This window comes from Podarcis melisellensis (genome assembly GCF_964234715.1).
Source record: "Podarcis melisellensis genome assembly, chromosome: 16".
Lineage (NCBI taxonomy): Eukaryota > Metazoa > Chordata > Lepidosauria > Squamata > Lacertidae > Podarcis > Podarcis melisellensis.
This window is the reverse complement of record NC_138533.1, coordinates 7,857,115-7,882,519: the sequence shown is the minus strand read 5'-3', so window position 1 is coordinate 7,882,519 and position 25,405 is coordinate 7,857,115. Positions and strand designations below refer to the sequence as shown.

Here is a 25,405-nt window from a genome sequence, read left to right as displayed (position 1 = left end):
CGCGCTCTGGAGGCTTCGTGTTGCTTTTGCTGAAGCCGCCTGAAGCCCCTGGAGCATAGTGGGAAATCCCGCTGCGCTCCAGGGGCTTCAGGCACCTATCCGCAAGCCTTCAGAGCGCAGCAGGAGTTCTCGCTGCGCTCCGAAGGCTTGCAGATAGCCGTCTGAAGCCTGGAGAGCGAGAGGGGTCGGTGCACACCAATCCCTCTTGCTCTCCAGGCTTCGCTTCACTGGAGAGGCGCTGCACAGTTTTCCCTCTCTGCGCAGCGCCCCTTCAGCGAAGCGGAAGGAGAAATGGAAGGGGCTCTGTTTCTCCTACTGCTTCGCTGAAGGGGTGCTGCACAGAGAGGGGGAGAATTTTTTTCCCTGTTCTTCCCCTCCTATGGTCCAGTGCGTCCTATAGAGCGAAAAATACGGTATGTGGACTAATAGTCTGTTCCGGTCTGAGGCAGATTCCTTGCCACATGATGGAGAAATTGCCCCCTCAGCTTCCCCCGCTAGCTAGCCCTCAGATTCTCCATCAATGCTGCCCCCTAGTGTCGGCTTCCATAAACCTGACCTCCACTCCACTCGCCTTTCCAAACTCTCTCCCACAGAACCATCTGCCATGTACGAGATCAAACTCCAGGCCTTCAACGGGAATGGCGATGGGAACAGCAGTGTGCGGTTTGTCTCCCTCAAGGAGAACTCTGAGAGGCTGGGTAAGGACCAGAAACACACACACACACACACTTCTGGTGATGGGGGATAAATTCAATTCTGTTCGCATTTAAAGGGGAATGTACCTGATTTACATTTACTGAAACAATTCACAAACTGGAATGGGGCCATCCTTCAAAATTCATACTTCTCTACAAAAATGCATATACTAGTGAAAATAACAGATAAGTCCATAAGGAAAAACTGCTTTGTGAAAATGTCTATAAAGGCGAAATTACAAAGGTGTGTCTATTGGAAGAAATTCACACTAAAATGAATTTACATTAGTGAATTTTCATGAGGATCTTCTAAACCCACACTTATACACACTAGAGTGGCCAAAATTGTGGAAACCTTTTGGGATTTCCTAGGTCTGATGTCTCATAACATCAGTCTTTTGTCAGTTTTAAGCAAATCCGCCTTTTCTGGTTATTTAGCTGTAACGTTAGGTAGGACAATTCAATCCAGTTTATTGTGTTTGATCTTCTGCATTACATTATCTTTCTATTGATACATGGTAGTTATTGTACTGTTTTATGGTGTCATTCTAAAAAAGACTGGTGTTCTGAACCACCAAAACTTATAATTGCAACATTTCCTAAAGGTTTCCACAATTTTGGCCTCTAGTGTATCTACATAAACATACGGATGTGATAAATTCACGTGAACAGAACTGAATCTTTGGAAAAACAAGAAATGAAGAGAAACAGAAACCCTCTCGCCTCTCCATCTCTGTGACCTCCGTCCCCTAACGACTGTGCTTTGTCCCACAGATGCCAACTCAGTGTGCCAGTGTGGGCAGGATGGGGAGAGCTCCCTCGCTGGCATCGTGGTTGGCGTCCACATTGGCATGGCGTGCATTATATTCTGTGTCCTTTTCCTTATGTTCGGCTACCGCAAGAGGTGAGGATGTGGAGGCTGCTCTGTACGAATCACTTGGATCTCCCAGCATTCCCTAATTCCCCTAGACACCCAAATATAGCAGAGGGGTTTTTTTTTGGAGGGAGTGAGGACATTATTCACCCAAAGGGCCCCATTCCCACATGCACAATCTTCCGAGGGGTACGCCACAGGAAAAATTCTCTGTGGTGCCATGTAACCTGCTGAGCTTTCGACCCTAACCCACAGTTGCCCATATTCTTTCACCCAGGACCCTCTGCAAAACTCACAGTACAGTCGTACCTTGGAAGTCAGACAGAATCCGTTCCGGAAGTCCGTTCAACTTCCAAAACATTCGGAAACCAAAGTGTGGCTTCTGATTGGCTGCAGGAAGGCCCTGCAGCCAATCGGAAGCCTCATCGGGTGTTTGGGTTCCAAAATTAGTTCTCAAAACAGAACAGTCACTTCTGGGTTTGCGGCGTTTGAGAGCCAAAACGTTCGAGAACTAAACTCGATGACCGCAGTTCCTTCCTGTATGACCGCAGTTCCTTCCTAGAGGTACATCGTATGCCCTAACACTTCTCTTTTTATGTCCCAGTGGACCTTCCCTAAATTCCTGCCACCATCTCCCTCTAGGCCCTATGTACATAAATAGAATGCAGCCATGATGGGTAGAGTCAGTGTGGTATCATGCTTCGGGTGTTGGGATAGGACCTGAGAGACCACGGTGCATAAATCAGCCATGAAGCTTGCTAGATGAGCTTAGGCTGGTCCCTGCCTCTCCTCCTAACCAACTTCAACAAGGTTGTTGTAAGGATAATATGGAGAGGGGGGAGAGAACCACGTCCTTGGAGGAAAGACAGGATATAAACACAAAAGTAATAGTTTCCTGAAATGTTTATTCCAAGTGTCCCCTCCCAGTCTCCTTAACTATAACTACCATGTATATGTGACTCATATGATTGCTTCTAACTTTTGTGACCCTGATGTTACATATGTTTCTTGTAATATTTTTTTTTAACTTTAAGAGATGATGTTATGCTATTATACCATAATATCCTAGTTTAAAATGTATTACAGTCAAACCTCAGTTCCTGAACAGCTCCGTTATGGAATGTTTCGGCTCCCGAACGACGAAAACCCGGAAGTAAATGATCCGGTTTTGAAACGTTTTTTGGAAGCTGAATGTCTGACACAGCTTTTGCTGAGTGCAGGAAGCTCTTGCAACCAATCGAAAGCTGTGCCTCAGTTGTCAAACATTTCGGAAGCTGAACAGGCTTCTGGAACGGATTCTTTTTGATAGTCAAGGTTTGACTGTACAGTGGTACCTCTGGTTGAGAACGGGATTCGTTCCAGAGGCCCGTTCGCAACGTGAAAAGCCTGCAACCTGAAGCGCCGTATCTGTGCAGGTGCGCGGCGCGATTTGGTGCTTGTACGCATGCATGAAGCACGATTTAGCACTACTGTGCATACACGAGCGGCGAAACCTGGAAGTAACCCTTTCTGGTACTTCTGGGTCGCAACCTGAAAAAACGTAACATCAAGCAAACGTAACATGAGGTATGATAGTACTAGGGGCTGTTGCCCCCTGCTCACTGATCCTGCAAAATGCAGTGTGATGCTTGCAATAATATTATATAGAAAGATAAAATATATAGGCTTAATTTTAAAATAAACTAAAAACAAAATATCATCATCAACATAATCCTGGGCAGATTTCCTATGTACCATTTAAGAAATGTTTCAGGAAAGAACCATTCTCTCTACGTCTTCCCTCTACAGTCTGTTCTGTAAGAAAGGGACCCAAGAAAGCTGGACCATCCCACAGGGAACAGAACCGGTGCAGACCACCACGCGGGAGCCTCCCCGGAACCAGCGGAAGCTGGAGGGTGGGGCAAAACCCTCAGAGATGGTGGAACTGGTTACCCAGGTGAGGATGTGTGTGTGTGTATATGCCTGCTTTTAGCTCAGCAGCTGTCCCAGGCAGAACCAAGGTGTCCCAGGGGGAAGGGCCACGGCAGCAGCCCTGCTGATCACATGGGTGAAGATGTAAATCACTGTCATATCGCTTCAGACAGTCAAGGTCTCCTCCAGTGAAACCCGGGAGCTGTTAATGGTGCTAAGAGTTGCTATTCCCCTCCTGGAACCACAATTCCCAGAGTGTTTTAGCAATCAATCCCTCTTCCCGGGAAACTCTGGGAGCTGAAGGCAGAGGGCCTTCTCGGTAGTGGCGCCCGCCCTGCGGAACGCCCTCCCATCAGATGTCAAGGAAATAAACAACTATCTGACTTTTAGAAGACATCTGGAGGCAACCCTGTTTAGGGAAGTTTTTAATTTTTTTTAACTTTAAGAGATGATGTTATGCTATTATACCATAATGGGTAAAGTGACCCCTGACCATTAGGTACAGTCACAGACGACTCTGGGCTTGCAGTGCTCACCTCGCTTTATTGGCCGAGGGAGCCGCTGTACAGCTTCCGGGTCATGTGACCAGCATGACTAAGCCGCTTCTGGCAAACCAGAGCAGCGCACGGAAACACCGTTTACCTTCCCACCAGAGCGGTACCTATTTATCTACTTGCACTTTGTCGTGCTTTTGAACTGTTAGGTTCGCAGTACAGGGACCGAGCAACGGGAGCTCACCCCGTCGCGGGGATTCAAACCGCCAACCTTCTGATCGGCAAGTCCTAGGCTCTGTGGTTTAACCCACAGTGCCACCCACGTCCCTTATTATACCATAATATCCTAGTTTAAAATGTATTACAATCAAACCTCAGTTCCTGAACAGCTCCGTTATGGAATGTTTCGGCTCCCGAACAAGGAAAACCCGGAAGTGAATGCCACCCAGAGTGGCTGCGGAAACCCATCCAGATGGGCGGGGTATTATTATTATTATATTATAATAATAATAATAATATAATTGCTCTGGGAGGGGAATAGCACCTGTCAGCACCATGAACTAACTACAGCTCCCAGGATTCTTCAGAATTTCCCCGATAGTGTTATCATAGTTTTTTTAAATGCATAGTGTGAATAAGGCCTCAGTTCCATCATATTTTCTCTCCGGAGCTTATACTCGGAGGGTCAAACGGGGGCCGGGGAGATGGCCAGCAGGGTCTGATATATCTGCAGGGCACCCTGGGAGTGAGGAACAAAGCTTGCGGGCCAAAAGGTGGCGTCCAAAAGGGCAATGCGGTTAACCTGCCTTCCTTTCTCCTCACAGAACCCCCCATCCTCCGATGGACTCACCGCCCATGACATTCCCCACTTTGAAGTGACCGTCGAGCGCTGCCCTCCTTCACAGCCCAGTGGTTAAGCCAATGCCCGGTGGGAACGGAGTAGGGAGAGGCCCCTCGACCGAGCCCGGTGGCAGCTCTGTTGAGGCAGGGCCTTCCCCTGCCCCCAATTTCCCACCACCCATCCAGAATCCCAACCGCAAACCTCCAAAGAATCTACCTCACCTCCGCTGGACGGCCAGCCCCATAGCGTCCGGTCCAGCCGCCACCTGAGCCCTACTCCCACCCCAGTTCTCCCGAATGATCTATTTTTGATACAAATACCAAAACTACCTCAACCTGCCAGCCACGCTCTGGCTTCTTAATTCACCCCTCTTGCCAAAAGGGAGAAGGGGTAGTGGCAGAGAGGTGGGGCAACAGGGAGCAGCTTTCCACGGCAACCGGAAGGTTCCGGAACTTGAGGCAGCCATCTTGAGGGAAAGCCAGAAAGCGGTGGGGAAAGAGACAACTTCTCTCCGCTCTCATTCTCGGCTGCCTCAAGAATGGATGTGAAAGCTGATCTCCCCCTGCCCAAATTGTGCCGAAGCCAAACCCCCTACGAGTTACCGGGGCTTGGGGAAGGTTGAGGCTCCAAAATTACTCCCTAATGAGTCATGTGGTCCATTCGGGGTGGGATGAGGACCATCCCTTTCTGACACCTCCCACCCACGGTGCCTGGGCGCTCGGCACCAGCATACCAAATATCGCCAAACCAAAAGTGGGAGCAGCAGAAGCGGACCCCCCTCTCCCAAATACCCACCTCCATCCTCTGTCATGAGGGGGGCAATGGGGTGGGCAGGGGGGGGGACGCTTCACCCAAAGCCTCACATTCCTTTCCCCCTTTTCCATAGCTCCTCTTGCTGCTTCCTACAGAGTGTCTTTTTTTTGATATATATATTATATATATGACGTCTCTATCCAAATATTTTTTAAGATGATACACAAAAGTTTGCTGAACTGCTTTCCAAAGATGTAGAGCTTTAACCGTGTGTGAGGACAGAGCCTTAGCATTTGACGTTTCTCAGAAGTGGGAGGACGGCGGCCTACGAGGCGTAGGGGGCCGCTGTTAGCCCTCTGGAAACAGCCGCGGCAGCTGGGACCTCCGGCCCGACTACCGTGGGGCTCTTCAGTTGTAAGGGGGAACGTATTTATTGACAGAACCAAAATGTCCCACCCAGATTCTGGTTGTGGGCGGACTCCCTCAGTCCCCTGAGGGAGGCCATCCAAGATTTGGTTGGAGGCTCAGTGACTTAGCTCTCCAAATTACTCCCAAACCAGAATTACCTCCAGAACCTCCCTTAGAGCTAAAGAGCCTCGACCGTGAGGCCCACATAGTGTGTCCATCTCAGAGGACCAGACACTATGGTTACACCAGAGCCTTCCTCCTTTTCTTCTTTTCCTTCCTTTCCTGGCCTCTTTCTCTTTTCTCGGACACCAAAGCCGGCATATCAAGATGCGGTGGAAGCTTAGCTCCATCCTTTTTTTAAAAAAACGGACGGGGTTTTAACTCGAACCGGACGCTCAGCCATGAAGTTCACAGCCACAAAAGTCCAGCACATCTCCCCTCTTCTCCTTTTTATTGTTTGGAGTGGACTAAGTTCAGCATTCCTCTATCTGCCAAAGAGAAAAGAATCGCTACTCTGAATAAGTACACAAATGCTACTCCTGTTCAGAGCATACCGGTTGAAGTTAATGGGCATAACCGGTTCAGAGCCATTAATTGTAATGGGTTTACGCTGAGGAGGGCAGTCTCCGCCTAAACGTTAAACATTTAGGGGCAGAAACCTGGAATCTGCATGTACAGAACTTATGTACAGAACGAGTTGGTGGCTTGATTGATAACACTGAACTATCGACTGATTGGTATCAGGGTCTCTGAAAGCCAGCACACTTGACATTGTGTCTCAGACCTTGGTGGCTTCCACTCGTAAACCACTGAAGCTTTCATCTTGCCTTAAAGGTAAAGGGACCCCTGACCATTAGGTCCAGTTGTGGCCGACTCTGGGGTTGCAGCGCTCATCTCGCTTTATTGGCCGAGGGAGCTGGTGTACAGCTTCCGGGTCATGTGGCCAGCATGACTAAGCCGCTTCTGGCGAACCAGAGCAGCGCACGGAAACGCTGTTTTCCTTCCCACCGGAACGGTACCTATTTATCTACTTGCACTTTGACGTGCTTTCGAACTGCTAGGTTGGCAGGAGCAGGGACCGAGCAACGGGAGCTCACCCTGTCGCAGAGATTCGAACCGCCGACCTTCTGATCGGCAAGTCCTAGGCTCTGTGGTTTAACCCACAGCGCCACCTGGGGCCACCCCAAAGCACTCTCCGGTTCCAACTTTAGCCTTGGCTTCAACTGCTGTCCTTGCTCCAGCAGGGTGATATTCTTGATGCCCAAAGAGGACAACCACCCCACCTCTTCTCCAAGAAGCTCAAGGTGGCAAACATGGTTCTCCTCCCCTACCCATTTTATCCTCACAACAAGCCTGTGAGGTAGGTTAGGCTGAGAGAGATTGGCTGGCCCAACGTCGCACCCACTGAAGATTCATGGCTGAGCAGGAATCCTGGTTTCGTGGGTCCTAGACCAAACACCTCAGCCACTCGGACTGTAGAGGTTGATGTACGTGGTCTAGATGATCCCAGCAAAAGCCCCCTAAGCTTTGTCCGTGTGAACATGGCCTTGCAGTGCCCAGGCTGGTGTCCTTTCCATCTGTCCTTTCCTTCTCTTCCTGATTTTGATTGTCAGCTCTTTCAAAACAAAGAAAACCACAGTCGGCCAGCGTTAGACTGTATGTGAGAGAGAGCGCATGTCCGAGTGACCTCAAAATTTGCCTCGCGCAGGTGTGATTCCCTCTGTGCGCTTGCGGAAAAACGAAACCCTGTCGACCCAAAGTTTTGTGTATGAGAGGAAAAGAAAAAAAGTACTGTTAGGTAGACGTTTCCTAAAGCCTTGCTGACCCCCTCTTCCCCATTTTTCACCCTAGTTCCTTCTCTAGGAATCATAACCAAAATATCCCCCTTACTTTTCCCTCTTCCCTTTTCCCCTACCAAAAAAAAAATATGAAAAAAAATTAATAATACTCAACCTTTTTCTTTCGGATTATTTTTAGTGCTTTAGGCAAAAATGATCTCTTTTCCTAGTTGATGAGAGTTGAGATTTCCCCACCTCCCTTTGATAGGCGAGTGTCTCCCAGATAGCGGAGACACACACAGTGGTTCTATGGAATTGCCAGAGGCCGACAGGAAACGGGGAGCTTTCCAGCGGCACCCCACTTCCTGTCAAAATTAACTGCCCATTCAAAACGGGCCCAACCCAGAGTCTGTTGTTCCTCCTTTATTTCTTTTGGTTTTTACATACCCACCGTTACCCACCTTGATTCAAGCATAACCAAAGGTGCTTTTCAAAACCGTTGCAGCTGATCTTCAAAGATGCCCATGGGTGGCCTAATTTCTGGTCACATGGGTACACGTTTACTATATAGCTTTAAGAAACCACTTGAGCGACTCCACTCGTGTCTCTGTGGCTGGCCGGGGGGGGGGCTGAATCTGCCCCCTTTTGTTTTCTCTTCATTTCACATTATCCCAACCTTAAGCTCACTTTTGTGTCGGTTTGTGCAATTCTTTTTTAAAAAAAGAAGCCTGCATCAAGATCCGTAGATATTCTACCAGCAGGCAAAAACCGTGTAGAAGAAAATGCAGCTAATAGGCTCCTTATTTTGGAAGCGACTTTCCCAAATATAACGATGAACTCTGGGATTTTGCTTTCGCAAACACACACATCCTTGTGTGCAGAATTTGGAAGGCGAGTTGCATTTCAGTTTGTGTTCTGGTTCGTGAATCGTGAATCGCGAATCGGGTCGGTCCGTGTTAAAATGCCAACTGAACTCATTTCTCTGAACCCGTTTCCTCACATGCAGCACATCTTAATGGCCACCGGCCTGCTCTTGAGATCTATTAATGTCAGCTGAGGTCTGGTAAGAAGCTACAAGGCCACCCGAGTGGCGGCCAATCCCACTTCTAAGAAATCTCCATCTGTCCCAGAAGCCACGCCCCCTTTCAGGGTTGGCGCCTGCCACCCTCGTTTGCAGGAAGCCACATTCATTAAAGTATCTTCTTACAAGGACTGAGTCATCCTCACCAAAGATGCCCACTTTTTAATTGAGATGTCAAAAGTAGCTGCCCAACCCAAGTGTTTGCTCGTTTCAGGAAACATTGAACAGAAGTCTTCTTCCACCACCTGCCTGACGTCCCAAGGTAGAATATTCGGTCCCTAAGCTTTGCATACCACTGGCTCCTCTACAATCTTTCCACTGCTATCCTTGACAGTTCCTTCATCTGCGGATCCACTCTTACAACAGTCTTACAACTTCTTATCCATTCATTGCCAGTAGTGGCACTGAATGACAGATCTCAGTCCTATTTCGACTTATCTCCTTAAGAACCTTTTCGGAAAATATTTAACTTCCCCTGGGTGGGGAATCTGCATCCCTCTGGACATTGCTGGACTACAACTCCCATCAGTCCTAGGGCTAGGGCTGATGGGAGTTGGGAGTCCAATGACATATGGAGGATCCCCTCTCGCCCACTCAAGTTTCCCCAGGCTTAAGCATGCAGAAATGTTCCTTAGTGGATCTTCTGTTTGCAGCCTGATCCTGCAGATGTTTTCACTCTCGGATGCAAGTCCCACATTTCAATGCAATTCTCAAATACATGTGCAGAGCAAGGTTTCCTAAACTTGGGTCTCCAGCTGCTTTTTAGACTACAACTCCCATCATCCCTGACCACTGGTCCTGCTAGTTAGGGGTGATGGGAGTTGAAGTCTAAGAACAGCTGGGGACCAAAGTTTGGGAAACCCTGGTGTAGAGGATGAAAATCACAGCATTCCCCTTTGCCATCATCTTCCTTTTCCCCCATTGCCCAGTTACTGCTTGGTTTCTGAGTTTCTCAGTGTATTCATATATATGATTCAGTAATCATAAACCTAGTGGCGGTTTTCCCCTTCAAAATTTGCTTTAATTAAGAGCTGTGAAGCTGTGATGAATTCATCACTACTATGGCATATTTGTTCATACATGAGGCTCCTCCTACCACAAAGACCACAATGTTTCCCATGATTGTAAAGTTAACACACCAAACTACTGCTTCTTACAGGAGATAACACAAGAAACACTTTAGTTAAGCACAAAGCATGTCCCATATTGAGAAACCCACATATCCAGCCCCACCCAATCCCTGCTCACTTTACACTACGGACAAGCCACTTTTCAAACTGTTTTAACTTTCAAAACAAGCCATCTCTTGTAGAATTGTTCAAGCATCACCTTTTTGCACCTGTTAAAATATGGAAATGTTTGCTCCATTGGCTCACCACACATTTTTAAAACTACACCTTCCCCGCCCCCAACTTGCAGCATAATTGAGACCAAACATAAATGTGAAAAGATAACTTAAGCTTTCACACAACAGGTCGATCGCGATCTACTGGTAGATCGTGGGCTGTCCTTGGTTGATCCTGGTCGACCTCGTGATCTCCAGCGATCACCCCCCAAAATGCTCAACAACTCTGGTCAATCCAATGGGTAGATCACTGCCAGTTTATTTATAGTGGGAGTAGATCGCAGTCTCTTGGAAGTTGGACACCCCTGTTACAGACCACAAAATCCATGATGCTGGGTTCGACGCAGCTTTAAAGACTACAAAACCCATGGCACAGCTCTGATGCAGGAACATAGAAAACTGCCTTATACCAAGTCACACCAGTGATCCATCTAGCTCACCATGATCTATTGTTGGCTGGCAGCAGCCCTCCAGCATTTCAAAGCGAGTCTTTCACAGTCCTACCTGGAGAAGTTGGGGATTGAATTTGGAACCTCCTTTATGCCAAGCAGATACTCTATCACTGAGCTGTGCCCCCAAATCAATCAATCAATCAATCAATCAATAAACAAACAAACAAACCTGCAACACCCAAAACTACCGCTGAAGTGAGAACCACCATAGACTTAAATAACTGGGAAAGCAGTGGAGAATGTAGGCAAGTAAGGTTAGCAGACGTCTCCGTTTTCCGGGGACAGTCCCCGGATTTGCAAATCAGTCTCCTATCATGTCCACTATCATTCCGACTGAAGTTAAAAAGTGTCCCTGGATTCACTGAAAAAAGTCTGGTAACCTTAGAGGCAAGGCCACATAGGGAACCAAGGAAATCCCATTTCTGGCAACAGATTTGCCAGGGAAATCTTGAACTTTGGCAGAGCTCAACCAAGAGAATTAGTAGGAATATTTCTCCAGCGGCTTTTGCACATTTGGCATAGATGCACAATGGAGGAGACTGAGGTTAGTCAAGGGTAATCTAAGCAGCACAAACCGAAACACAGGAGAAAAGAAATATTTAACTTCATGCATGACAGACTGCTACTGCTATTTCCAATATACAGTGAAATATTCACTGAAGTAAGTTTGAGAAGACAACAACAACTTCTCCTGTTGCTTTAAGCCAGGTTTCCACAACCTGACACTCTCTGGGTGTTGTTGGACTCAAACTCCCATCACCTGCAGCCATTATGGGATGATGGGTTTTGTAGTCCAGGAACATCTGGAAGGTATGAGGTTGGGAAAGACCATTTTAAATGTTTCCAGGTGTGAGGTCAACTACCTCTGAATGTGAACCAACAGGCCAATGTGCCAGAGCTTCATCATGCGCAAATGTACAGGAAGCTTAACTCTGAGAATGCACATTATGAAATCCACACATGTTACGAACAAGGCCAACTGCGGGACTCTTTAAAAAAACAAAACAAAAACTGATCAGCAGAACTTATTTCCGAGCAAGCTATCAGCTAATCTGGATTTGCTGATAACCTTGAGGACTAGTGAGCTGTCTGCCAACAAATCTGTTCAGTTATGCCAGTAAATGCACAATGCCAGGCTCAAACAGCATAAGCAAATACCTGAAATAAGTCTTTTATCTTTTTGAAAAACATCCTTCAAATTACCCACAACACAGATGTGCACATATCTGTTTTGCAGGAATTACACAGCCAATGAAATTTATATTCCGAATCAAAGAGGTTTAAAGTATCTCCATGTGACATAATGTCACTAGGTATGCTGAGTTCCGAGTGTATTTTCACAAAATACTGTACATATTTTTCCATATGGACACATACATAGAAAAACTTCTTCAGGAATGGATCTTGCCTGATCTTCTCCCCATTTTATGATGGGAAATCTTGCACCCCAAAGGTCTTGCAGCAAGAAATACACAATACTTGCTTGCAACTAAACGAGCTTTTCAAGAAGCACTGCCTCATCCTCAGCTCCTTTAGCTTCTAAAAAATAACTTGTTCACATCGAAAGTTTCTTTACAAAAACCCTTCTTTCTTTTATCCAGTGCCACTTCTAAAAGTGCTCCCCTAACAAATGTGCAGTGGTGGCAAAATCAGATACAAGGAACCCACAGAGCTTCATGCAAACAAATTAGACCCAGATCTGGGACATGTTGGGCTCTGTGGAACTGACAAATGCCTGATGTCAGAGGACAAAACACCCTTTTTCAAAACCTGTTTGTCATAAGCCAAGTCAAAAGTCTCCTTTGGCTTGTTTCAGAATTCTGTGGATACCGGCCGTAAACCGTTATCAGGGGTATCACGTGATTAAAGACCATGAACACATGAATCGGCCAATTAAATCTAACCCTAACGCCCTCCCCAAACCTGTTTTGTTTTTCCAAGGTGATACATGCATCACAACAGCATGCACTGTCCAGTAGGAGGCACCTGCCCATAATCTTCCCCACGCAGGAAGGGATCCCTCTTCTCGTATCTTCTTGGAAGAAGCATCCGTCCTTCTTGCTCACGCAGGAAGGAATTGGCTTTTCAATGTCATCTCGGAAGAGGTATTCCAAGCTTTCAGTTCACAGATGAAAGTATCCCACTCCTGGCATGGTTTCAGATGAGGCATCCTTTCTTGGTCCTCTTCCCACACCATCTCAGAAGAGGCATCCCTCCTCCTCTTTCTCAAGCTGGATTAACCGATTAACCAGCTAAAACATGGCAGCCCTAATATATGTCTGAACATCTACTAAAAATAGGTCCTTTCTCTTATGAAAATCTGGAGGGCTGGAGCAAAGGTCCTCTTGAAAGGACAACCCATTTCTAGAGCCCCCCTCCAGATAGAACATTATTTCTCCAACAATTAAACCATCCCACCTTCCCCCCACTCTGTTCTACTTCAGGCTGGCAAATAAACGTTGCCAACTTACAAAAAAAAAAAGTCATTTGCGGGGAAAAAAGTGGAAGCCACTTTGGATTGCAAAGTCTTACCTGTTTACATATAAAAGGTTACCCATTCATCGCTTTTTTAAAAAAAGAGACAGGTTCTGTCTTGTTTTAAAGGTTCCACGCCTGGCTGAGATTCTTGCTCACCATAGGTGACTAATTGACCAGCTAATTGAGAGCCAGTGTGGTGTAGTGGTTAAGAGTGGTGGACTCGTAATCTGGGGAACCGGGTTCACTTCCCCGCTCCTCCACATGCAGCTGCTGGGTGACCTTGTGCTAGTCACACTTCTTTGAAGTCTCTCAGCCCCACTCACCTCACAGAGTGCTTGTTGTGGGGGAGGAAGGGAAAGGAGAATGCTAGCCGCTTGGAGACTCCTTCGGGTAGTGACAAAGCGGGATATCAAATCCAAACTCTTCTGCTCTTCTTCTTCTTCTTCCTTGCTTAACTTACGGTAAACCAAATTCCCAATGCTACGACATATTAAAAATTAACATTCTTGTCAACTAATTGCCCGGTTACGCTCCTCTTCTGCCTTGTTGGGTAACTCCAAGTCCCACCAACTTTGATGACAGACTGTGCTTGGCTGTGGCCCAAAAAATATGGAGGGCACCAGGTTGGGGAAGTGTAGTCTACGATGTTAGGTCACTGTCCATCCAGCACAGACACTTTGGACCGAAAATTCAACAGCTCCCAGAACACGAACCCACTTTAAAAGCAACCCAAACGCGTTCATCACGGTGGATATTCTGAGCTGAAGGAGCACACCCAGCCAGGAGCTTTTCACAGCCTAAAAAACACCCCTTGTCTTGAAAAGTTTAACACACTCCAAAGACATATTTGTGAGATTTGTTGGGTTGGCAACAGCACTCTCTAGTTTTGAAGCCTGGCCTCCGCTTCCGACGAACCACTGTGACTACGCCCATCTTTGTAAAGGGGGGAAGGAAATGGCCAGTTACCAATGAGACAAGAAAATGCTTTTGAACCTAAAATTTGTTACGAGAAAAACTTGTGTTTTGTGAAACGAAGTAAACAAGCTTTAAGAAGCCACGGCCCGGGGTCCTCCTGGAAGATTAATTATTGGAGAAGGGAGACCCCCTGGCTGCGGAAAAGCTAACGTCCTATGCGAGAGAGAGAGTACGGCCCAAAGGTGATGGAGAGGACCAGAGAAGTGGGACCATCATAAATGTTTGTTTGGGGGGGGGGGTGGAGAGATGCAGGAGGGATTCCCCAAATCTTCTCCATCACTGTTCAGTGCTTGGTGGTTACAAACGGAAAGGCAACTTGTGGTTTTGAAATTCCAAGGGGCTCCTCAGCCGATTCAAAGAATTAACTAGGTGTCAACAAGATTGGGGTTTCAAAGGCGAGAGGCTGCGGAGACAGCTTTAACTGGCATCGCAAGGCATCCAAAGCAACTGGGAGGATGATACCAAAGTTGAATTCCCTCCTATCACCACGGGGGAATTTAATGTGTAAATGGAAGGGAAAAGTTGGAATTGGCAGAACATTCTCCTCACTTTAAAATGGCCTACAAAATTTCACTTAATTCTAAATTTCCCCCTTTTTTATGCTGCTGAATTTTTTTTAAGGAGGAAAAAACGAAAATACCGTATGTTGTACCGTACAGCATCATTTAAAAACTCACCTTATTGAAGGTTTTTTAAAAATTAAAAAAAACTCCATTCTGAATTTGAAAATGATTTTTCCCCATGATTTTTTAAATTTCAAGTTACACCATCATGTGAACTTGTCCCCTTGGTTTTGTGATTTAAAACAAACAAGACCAATGAATTGCCAGGAGAGATTTCTCCCATTCCTACCCAAGAGTAACTCGTTTGTATCGCACCTTCTGCACCACTGGCCCCAATTTTACAGCTTGGTTCAAAGAGAGGTAGCCACCAAAGGTTTCAAAACCTCAAGGATGCAGGGTTGATGTCTGGAAATCTTTCTTGTCTTGTGTTGAAAATTAAAAAAAAAAAAACAATGTGCAAAACAACCCTTGGTTCTACTGTTTTGTTTTTGTGGGAGGGGGCAGGAGGAATGGAAGTTTTCACCCATTAGCAGAGATTGACATTGGGCAATGAATTTGAAACACACAGAATGAAATTTAAAAAGTATGAGTTTGGCTTTTTCTTAGTATTGTTTTTTGATGGGACACGCAATGGATATTCTGAGTAGATTCCATCTGCACTATACATTTAAAGCACCAACAGCACTATAAACAGTCATGGCTTCCCCCAAAGAAATCCTGGGAACTGTAGTTTGTTAGGGTGCTAAGAGTTGTTACAGGAGACACCCTATTTTCCTAGCACAGCTACAATTCCCAATGTTCCCTTGGATGGATTGTTAAACCACTCTGGGAATTGTGGCTCTGTAAGATAAAGACAGGGACGTGGGTGGTGCTGTGGGTTAAACCACAGAGCCTAGAACTTGCCGATCAGGTCAGCAGTTCAAATCCCCGCGACGGAGTGAGCTCCTGTTGCTCGGTCCCAGCTCCTGCCAACCTAGCAGTTCGAAAGCACGTCAAAGTGCAAGTAGATAAATAGGTACCGCTCCGGCGGGAAGGTAAACAGTGTTTCAGTGCGCTGCTTTGGTTCGCCAGAAGTGGCTTAGTCATGCTGGCCACATGACCTGGAAGCTGTACGCCGGCTCCCTCGGCCAGTAAAGCGAGATGAGCGCTGCAACCCCAGAGTCGGTCACGACTGGACCTAATGGTCAGGGATCCTTTACCTTTAAGATGCAGGGTGTCCTCCTAACACCTTTCAGAGCCACTAGCAAACTACAGTTCCCAGGATTCTTTTGGGGAAAGCTGTGGCTGTTTCAAGTGGTATGATACTGCTTTAAATATATAAAACACATAGCACAGGACTGCAGCCTGATTTTAATCATCTATTTCCTGCCATTCCCCCTAAGGTCCCTGGGCAGGTTACAGCCCTAAAACACGGTATTAAAACCACTTACAACTGTAAGTTGGGGCCTAAAAAACATACACCTCAAGTGTCAAAAACATCCCTGTGGTTTGCTCCCAGATAAAAGTTTTGACAGCGTTTAAACATTTCATTTTTAACCCTTATGCACTGTATGTTTGCCAGCCTGGGCTCCATTGGGAGGAAGGGCGAGATAGGAACTATTATTTTTTTTATTATTATTATTATTATTATTATTATTATTATTATTATTATTATTATTATTATCCTAATCACCCATCAGTTACCTTCGTAACTGAATCAGCCCAAATTTTGGAGGGTTTCCTGAAAAAGCTGGCATTCACTGCTCACTCACCTAGTTTGGAATGCAACTTCCAGAGACTAAAAAATGCCTTGAGATGAGAAAATCTTATTAAAAATAGTATTTGAAGGGTGTTATTATTATTTTTTACACAATTCCTAAGTTATGGAGAAGAGGCATAAGTTTAGTGGCTCCTCAACACCTCTTTTGAAGTTCCCCATTTCCCCCGTCCGGTTAAGAAGTTCTCCAGCTGCAAGGCTGGGAAGGGACTTTGGTTCCATGACCTTGGGGGAGAATACGGATTAAGTCAGGGGGAGCCTTTTCAGCCACAAGATGGGTGGGGCTTGAGCCAGTGGTGGGTGGGGCCAAAGCTAACCATGGGCGGAGTCAAAGCTGGGCGCACACCGAATTTGCATGCACACACCCTATGCTCACAAATCCATCCACAAACAACTGGTGGAGGTGAGTTTGTAAGAGAGGTCCTGCAGGCCGGAGATTCTTAACTCACATTTTCTCTAAACCAGAAAGTCCCAAATGCTAGAAGGGCAGAGATAGCTGTTCCTCACCACTAGGGGAGTAGCCCAAGGAGTTGGGCGAGTGGCCGAGTCATCCCTGAAGATTTCGCCCCCTGGCCCAAGGATGCTGATCGGTGACCCATATGCAAACACAAGTGTTATTTAAAAAATTCTATGGTGCTGCCTCCAAAGACCTCTCCCCGGATCTCCCCTCCGACAGCAAATCCAAAATGCGCCAGTCACATCAAAATGTATAAACCATTCCTTTCTTTATTAAACATAGCTTGCAAGTGATAAATATTACAAAGTTTTTTTTTTAATCCTTTCTCCAAAAATTAGCTTATTATTATTATTTTTAATCAGGTCACTGCATAATCAATTGGCAATATTTAAACAGCTTTTTTTTTTCTTCCTTCCTTCCTTCTCCTTTTAAACCGGATTTTCAAAAACACAATGCGGAAAATTAAAATTAAAAGCCCTCTTAAAATTGTGCAAAAGGCCCGATTTCCACCAAGGTTCCCCCCCCTTCACCCCGATAATTTGCAGCTGCAATTCTCTCTGATCCCTCCTGAGCTCAGCTATCTCTCGCTGCCCCGGGTTTCAAATTGGTATGTGCGTGTGTGCTAAGCCGCATGAATTTTTTTGTCTTTTTAACACATGCACACCCTGCTCCTGCAACGGAACGACTCGTGGTGCCATGAGCCCCCCGTGCTGTGGGGTGAAGAAATCTGTGGCCCTCTGGCTGTTGCCGGACTTCCAGCTCCCATCAGCTTCAGCCCGTGCGCCAAACGGCCAGGGATGGTGGGAGCTGCATTGCAGCAACATCTGGAAGGCCACAGGTTCCCAACATCTGGAGGGCTGCAGCTTCCCACCTGAGCTAGAGGAATTGAAGGCTGAAGAGGGAGAGTGGAAAAATGGGATGTTTTGGGGTGTGGGGAGGAGAGGAAGGGCCTCTCTGGCAAGTTAGGCCCTTGATCTGATAGCCAGCAGCCCCAGCAAGGGGACTACCATTGCTCTTGACCCGAAGAGATAGGGGGTGAAGCTGAACCCTGCCTCTGTAACATATGGCTGTAGGACGGTTGCAACTGACCTCCCCGGATTTGCTGTGATCCTTGCAAGAGATATCATGTTGGGCTGGGGGGGGGACACCTACGAGATACAGGATCCACAATGGGAGTGTGGGGGGGGGGGAAAGGTGAAGGTTGAGTAGGGTGGAAATTATGACCGTATTAAGAGGTGGTGGCTAGTTCCCAAGAACTAGAGTAAGGTTGACTCATGGTCAACAGCCTGGTGCGAGGAATGGTGAGCATGGCTGCAGGTCAAGAGGCTACAGAAAAAGAGATGGCCAAGGAAGAAGTGCTCAGGTGTGGGAGGGCACCAGGAGTCCACACCCCATAAGTGGGAAGCCCGATGTTGCTGAACTACAACTCCCATCGGCCCCAGCAAGCACGATCAATGGCTAGGGGTGGGAGCCGTCGCTTAGCAATATCAGAGGGACAGAGGATTCCCACACGTTCCTTCCCCACGCAGCCAACCACCCCTATGGCATCAAAGGGACAATCTGATGTTCATCTGGTTGACTCTCCCACCCTCTTCGCGGGAGAAGCCTCTGCACTTTGCTCAACTGGGGGTGCGGGTTCCTGAATTCAGGCCAGGAGACAGAAGAGGGGGGAATTGGGACCACGCCATCAGCTAAATGGTGGAGGGAGAGAGGTCTGGGACCAGAGATGTAAAGATGCAGGGTTGTGTGCACCTAAGGTATACTCAAGAGCAGGCCCGCAGAAATGAAAAGTGGCCTAAGTTGGTCACGTCCATTGCTTTCAATGGGTCTACTCCGAGTAGGAACAGCACTGCATGCAACCTGCACACCAGGAGGGCTACATTCCGGGAAGTATGGGAAGGTGAGAAAGTGCTTTTCGGCCACCATTAAGTCCAGTCAATGTTATCCAGCATGCTGCAGATCAAATGTGGGATGGATCATTGAATCAGGTCTGGTCATGTGACACCAAAATTTAAAAACGTGATTCTGTCCCTCAGGACACACACACACACACACACACACACACGATCCTTCAAATCAATGGTGAACACATTCTGGTTTCACAACAGCTTTGCTCAGATTTTCCTCGAAGCCTCCGCACCTGGGGGTTTGAATATAGATTTCCAAGAGAGGTGATATTGGGGTGCATAACAGAAGGTCACAAAGAATGCACCCGTAATGGCAGGCTGCAAAAATCACAGCCCTTAAATGCTGGAGTCCTCTTGAGTTTAGTAATGTCATAAAGACTAGAAGCTTGGCTTTATAAAAAGAACCAAGAAGTGAGCACACCGACCAAGAAGTCAGAAAGCTACTCCCAAACGCCCGACTTGGTCCAAAGGGAAATGAAATAGCATTGGGAAAAGGAGCCAAACTTTCCCTGGAGTGTTAGGAATCAGACGCCCTGGAATCTTAAGGGCAAATAAACAAAAGGCATCAGGAAGGGCTGCACAAGATGCGAAAGAAGCACACTTTGGTCCATTTCTGGAACTGTCGTTCTCCAAAGTAGATAAGAGGCAAGGCCCATTTCTTGAAGAGCCCTCCATAAGAGGGTCTGACAGCTCATAAGGATGGCTCTCAATTAAACTGGTGGGGTTGAGAGTTAAGGAGAGACTCTACTCAGAACGTACTGGCATGCAAAGACTTCAGGCTCCCAATTAAGATGGGACAAGACCTTCAAGCGGCTCTCTTCACACTCAACGGATCTCAAAGGTACTGGAGTGCTTGCCTTTCGTAGAGAATCTATTACACCTTTCCATCCCCACGTTAAGAACCTCAGGAAGCTGAAGCTGACGGAAGAGGCTTTCTACGAGAGACATTAAGCCTGATATTCCCCACTGTGCTGATGGGCTTCGAACTTGTTTGGCAACGGCCGGTTGACGTGGAATGAGTCACATTCTCCCTTCCTGTGTGTACATGCATGCACACTCACATGTATGGATGAACAGCTTAGCTAAGCAGAGCACAATCTCTGCCCACCTGGGCAGTGGAAACCTTCGCTGGTGGGCTGGAACCATGAGTGATAGATGCATGGTCCACATAATTAAAAAAAACAACCCAAGATTTTCAGGAACTCAAATCCTGGATGCACTTTCTTGGGGCGCAGGGGAAAGAATATCAAACAGCCTCTAGAATGTCACTGATATTTAAGAGTGGGTTTTTTGGGGGGGGCGGGGATGATAGAAAGCGGATCACTGAGAGGCGGAAAGAATGAAAGGCGATGAAGCTGAGAGGGATCAGCAAATGGTTGAAAGGGGAGATGCAGGGAGAAGTACTGTCTCCCCCTGGAAATTGGGGTTGGTGGGAGCTGAGTGTCTGGACGCCGGATGAGGAACAGTCGAGAGAAGTGTATGCTGTCTCAAGCCTAAAGCATTCGTTACAAACAGTGCAAATACATTGATAGTTTAATACTAGTATTTGATTCCCCCGTTTGTGAAAACTTGGGGTTTGGGGAGGGGGGTTTAGAGGGATGGGGAGGGAGCCCCTGGGCCTGTGGCCTCTACCAAGGCTCAAAGTCCGTGTGCATGCTGGTAGTTTGTGGGACTCCTTGCTTCTGACACAAGGGAAAGAAAAGGCACCTTTTGGGGGAAATGATGGCTACCACCAAGTCTGTTTCAGCTTTTTTTTGGGGGGTGCGGATGGGTAAAGTGTGGGGCGGGTGACATGAGCTGCATAGCGCCCCGCCCCAGCCTCCTCCCTCCCCCCCCCCGATCTCCAGGAAATTGCCTTTTGCACATTTTAAACGCCGTACACAAAGAAGGTCACACTACAAAAAGGACGTTAAACAACTTTCACAATATTCATGGCTAAGCTGTCTTCTCTTTTTGTCGTTTTTGTTTTCTCTACACAAATGTACAATTTACCCCCCCCCGGTTTGTTTGTTTTTTTGTTGTCGGCTTTTCCGTACCCCCGCCCCCAAACTTTTTTTTTCAGTTTTCATTTTTTTTTATTTTTAAATGTGTCAAGAAATAGCTTATATACAACGAAGAAAAGTCTTTAGTTATAACGTTTCGGCAGCAAGTATTGTTAAGCTAAGAAGAGCTTGTTGGGGGTGGGGGTGGGGGAGGAGAAAGGGAGCGAAAAAAATGGGGGGAAGGAGAGGAAACCGAGGTTGTGGGGCGGGGGGAGTGAAACAGAGGCCCAGGGAGGCGAGTTACGCTTCTCCTCCCAACCCCAACCCCCCATGGAAGAAACGCGGGAGAAAAATAAAAACAGCATCAACCGCAAAGCACATATGACTAATCTGGAAAAGAGAGAAAAAACCCATAAGATGGAAAAGGAAACCCTTAATTCTGTACCATGAAAAAGGATGGTTTTCTACATTACACCCCCCGCCCCCTCAGAAAAACAAAGAGAGAAATTGGGTTTGTGTGTGTATATGTGAGAGAAAGACATTTGTTGGCTTTAGGAAAGCAGAAAGATGGGAATCAATTTTAATGTAAGGGATTTATGGGGTGGGTGGAAAGGGATTTATGGAGCTGTGTGTCCACCACAGGCAAATATTGCATCCTGGGAAGGGACGTTGTTGTAAAGAGGGGGATTGAGGGGGTGGGGAGCCAAGCCCCCCCCCCAACCTGCTCCAAACTGGTTGAGTAGGTCCAGCCACCGTGCAGAAGTGCCAAAGGGCCACGATCCTGCTCTATGCTAAAGAGGCGAGCTCCCAGGGGAAGCGAAAGTGGAGTTACCTGCCTGAGTGCGCAAGGAAGGGCAGTCTCCCCGCTCTCCCCTATAGAGATGCCTCCCCTCCATTCTTCCTCTCTCTATGCTAAAGAGAGGGAGAGAAAAAGAGAAGAGGTGAAGAAGAAATCCTTTTTAGATCAGTGCCTTTCCCTCATCCCAAAACACCTGCTTCCAAAAAAAAAAAAAAAGAGAAATCTTTGCTAACTTGGAAAGTTTGAGCCAGGAGCGAATTTATTCTGCAAGGAGGCTGGCTGCTAACCCCACTGGGAAGACCCTCTTCTGGGAGAAGATGAGAAAACACCAATTGTGGTCCTTGGGCTGGTCTGCTGAGCAGACTTCCGGGCTCCTTTAGGAGAGGGACATTTTGCAGGCAGGGGAAAAGGTGGTCCCAACAGAAACAGGGTGGAAGAGAACAAGTTCTGGCTGGCTGATCTAGAACGGCAAACTTTGGGTCGTTACTAGTTTTTAGAACAGCCCAGGTGGGTGGGAGATGACTGGCTTAGGTCCATTCATTTCAAGGCGCCTCATCGGAGCAGAACTTCGTTGGAGGTCACCCTTTGGGGTAGGAAAAGACTGGCAGGAGCCAGAGAATGAGAGAAGCACTGATTCAATAGGCAGGATTCTTCCGGGGTGGGGGTGGGGGGAGTCCTCTGCCCTACTGCCAAAGCCATATATGCCACCCCAGTGTGGTGATGGCGGTGGGGAGAGTGGCTAATCCTTGCCCTCCCACCCCCAAAACTCCAAAGTAGTGGCTGGTTTGCTACCATTCAATGCTTGCCACCAAAGCCTCTGCCTGGGCCCTGAAAGGCAGAGGCAATAATTATTGCACATTTCTTACATCACCGTATTATTATTTTTTAATAGAAAAACAACAACACAAGACCAAAAACATACCCGCCCCCTCCCCAATAACACTAGGTGGCTGGAACTGGTTCACACCTGGCAACGCCCAATTCTAAAAGGGGGAAGGGGTGCGGGGAGGGCAATGGCACTTGTTTTGGGGTGAGGGAAGATCGTAGATCGAATTTAAGCAAATTGGGGAGGGTGGGCAAGGGTTCGGGGTCCTCAAGGAGGCAAGGAAGGGTGTAAGCACATGGAGGCGATATCTTTAGACGCAGCCAAACTTTGTTTTTGTTTTCAAAGGAAACCTTCCCGCCGGCATCTCGACTGTCGGAGGGATCCTGGAGCGAAAAGAAAAAGCTTTCCAGGGAAACGGAAACTATTGGTTTGCGTGTCTCGCGTGTGTGTACATATGCATGTATATATTGATAGTTAACCTTGTGGCCCTCAAAGATGCGGCCAGACACCATCTCCCACCAGCCCCAAGGAAGGAGCTTGGACGATAACCCAGGGATGATGGGAGAATTGGCCTGGCAACTTCAGAGCGGGGGAACCCCAGAGTTAGCTATCCCGATCTACACACACCTGCAATGCTAAGCTGCTGCTAGCTTCTGAAAAGTATCTTGCGGCCCCTCCCAACGCATGGGCGGTTCCTCCCACCTCTGTTTCTTTGTTAAGTGCTCAGTGATTGGGGGGGGGGAGAGGAAGCGCAGGCGTGGGGAGGGGATACCGCAGACCTGGTGGGGAGTGCCGGCTGGGATGCCTGTGTGCGCGAGTTCAGGGGGCTTTGGGGTCCTTGATTCAGTGTTTCCGAAAGGGGGACGCGAGTGAAAAAAGACCGGCGGGGAAGGTGAACCCCGAGAGGGAGAGAGGGACGCTCCCTTTCCCTCCCCATTGCTTCAGACTGGAGACACGACTGGAGGAGCAGAGAAGAAAAAGCAGAAAATTTAAACAAAGCAGAGCAGGGTGGAGTACAGCTCAAAGAGCTCCTGCAGCGGCCTGGGGTGTGAGTGAGCAATTCGCTCTCCGCTCGCGAGGGTCCGATGTCAGGGAAACACCTCCGGGGCTGATCTCGAGGGCTCTGGTGGCAGTGGCGGACCTTGAAACATTTGGCGCTCTCACTCTCTCGCTGAAGCTCCCCCGGCAACTGAAGGGTGGGCAGAGAAGGCCGGTTACACGTCCTGGTATCCTCCGCCGACGCAACGCTGCAAGATGTTCCTGGCCCGTCAACGGCGGCCTCCGCAGTACGAACGGCGCAGGAGAGACGAGCGAAGAGATGGCTCCGCGGAGAAACATTTGGGGGAACCAACGTGATGCCTGGAGCTCCTTTGGTCTGGGAAAGGGGCGGTGTAACGGAGACCGGAGAGGGTGGCAGGCTTGGGGGAAACCGACAGCTCAGAGGGGTGAAGAGAGCCAAAGAGCGTTTGAAAGCACCCAGCACAGTTTGTCTTCGAAGGCCCGTCTCCAAGGGCGCAGGCGGCATAGTTCCCCGGCATGGACGTGCCCTGCTCTGCTAACGGCTAGCTCATGCCCCTCTAGCCCACTCCTTTGGAAACAAAGAAACCCACCCAAATCAGGGATGACTCTCTGAGACGCCCTTGGCATCCAGGGCTGTGGCTTCTAGATGGTCGGCCACACCCATGGGGGTGGCCTACACCTCCCCACCTTGGGGTGCCTCTGTAACAACCCTGCCGAAAGCCCTGAGTCAGCCCCGATCAGCTTTCGGGAGGAGGAGCCTTTCAAAGTCTCTAAGAAAGATTTCCTTTTTTTAAAAAAAGAAACAAAAAAGAAAAGGTGCGCTCTCTCTCTTTCAGCCGTCCGTTTTAAGCCAAAGGGAAATAAAAATAAGAACACAACAAGTTTAAAAATTCTACGCGTTATCATTACAAATTTAAAAATAAAATAAAAGGGAGCGTAAAACAAAGCATTAACATAGTGTATAGTGCAGGATCCAAGCAGACGCGTTCTGACCTCGAGAACGGAGCGAAGGAGGGAGGGACGGGGGCGCCTGGCCTCTCCCCGCAAACAAAATCCGGAGATGAGAAGAGAAGCGGGAGGGAGAGTTGGTTCCGGAAGAGGGCAGGTCACTGAAGTGTTTTTTTTTAAATGTTCTTGTCTTTTTTCTCATTTTTTGTGTTTTTTTTGTCGTCATCTTTTTTGTCTTTTTTCGTTTTTTGTCTTTTCCTCCACATATGGTAGGCACCAGTACAGGCACTGCATGCGACGGGTGGGGGGGGCAGGTGAGTGGGAAAAGGGTGGGGAGGGGGGCGCAGCTGGCGTTATTTCTGCCCGCTGATGGACTGCGATATAGAGCGTGGCGGGATCATATCTAAAAGGTACTCCCGCTGCCGGTCCGCCAGGCTCGACGCTTTGTGGCCCCCGATCCCGGCGTTCAGGTAGGCGATGTTGACACCTGGGAAGAGGAAAAGGTAGGAACGTTTCTGCTATGAGGCACAGGCAGCCGATTCCTCTCCTGGGAATGTGTCTCATGCGTGGGTGGGGAACCTCAGGGCCAGGGGCCAAACGCGGCCCCTCCCAATCTCATCGCCAGCCCCAAGTTCCACCCTTCTTTTGCCTGGCTGAAACGTGCCCCCTTTGCATTTCCTGTCTTTTTAATAAAAGAATAATTTTTTAAAAATTTCCGATATATAACAATTATAGAAAAGAGCAAAAAGATACAAGAACAGAACCCCAACTCGACTCCCACTCCAGGATAGATCCATCTAGTTAAGTTTGCTAAAGTCCAATCTGTGATTGCAGTAGCTGCCATTCTTCAGGGGTATTGGCAAAGTGTTCTATAAAAGGATGCGATATTTCAACAAAATCGCCCACGTCATTTGCGTTATTCACTGCGTGTAAGAGAGAGAGACTGATTCCCCACTTGCCCCGAGGCGCAGGGATTTATGTCTCTGTGTGTCTTGCAATACACTGGTTTTCCCTTCTGGCCCTCACTGTGATGGATGCCCCCTGGCCCATCGCAAAGGTTCA

At 47.8% G+C, this 25,405-nt stretch overlaps 2 protein-coding genes across 6 annotated transcripts in view; one reads left to right on the top strand and one right to left on the bottom strand.

Moving 5' to 3' along the window:
• The window catches only part of LOC309358414 (immunoglobulin superfamily DCC subclass member 3-like), a 33,573-nt gene extending 25,412 nt beyond the window's left edge, over positions 1-8,161 (top strand). The window contains exons 11-14 of the mRNA XM_081891456.1: positions 594-698; positions 1,470-1,599; positions 3,358-3,505; positions 4,799-8,161. Coding sequence (XP_081747582.1) covers positions 594-698; positions 1,470-1,599; positions 3,358-3,505; positions 4,799-4,891 — 476 coding nt within the window. The 3' untranslated portion in view covers positions 4,892-8,161. The remainder of the gene's footprint in view (positions 1-593; positions 699-1,469; positions 1,600-3,357; positions 3,506-4,798) is intronic.
• Positions 8,162-17,107: 8,946 nt separating this feature from the next.
• Positions 17,108-25,405, bottom strand: part of GATAD2B (GATA zinc finger domain containing 2B) — a 65,010-nt gene continuing 56,712 nt past the window's right edge. For all 5 annotated transcript variants that reach the window (XM_081891477.1, XM_081891478.1, XM_081891476.1 and 2 more), the window contains exon 11: positions 17,108-24,830. In XM_081891477.1, the coding sequence (XP_081747603.1) occupies positions 24,697-24,830 (134 nt within the window). In that variant the 3' untranslated portion in view covers positions 17,108-24,696. The remainder of the gene's footprint in view (positions 24,831-25,405) is intronic.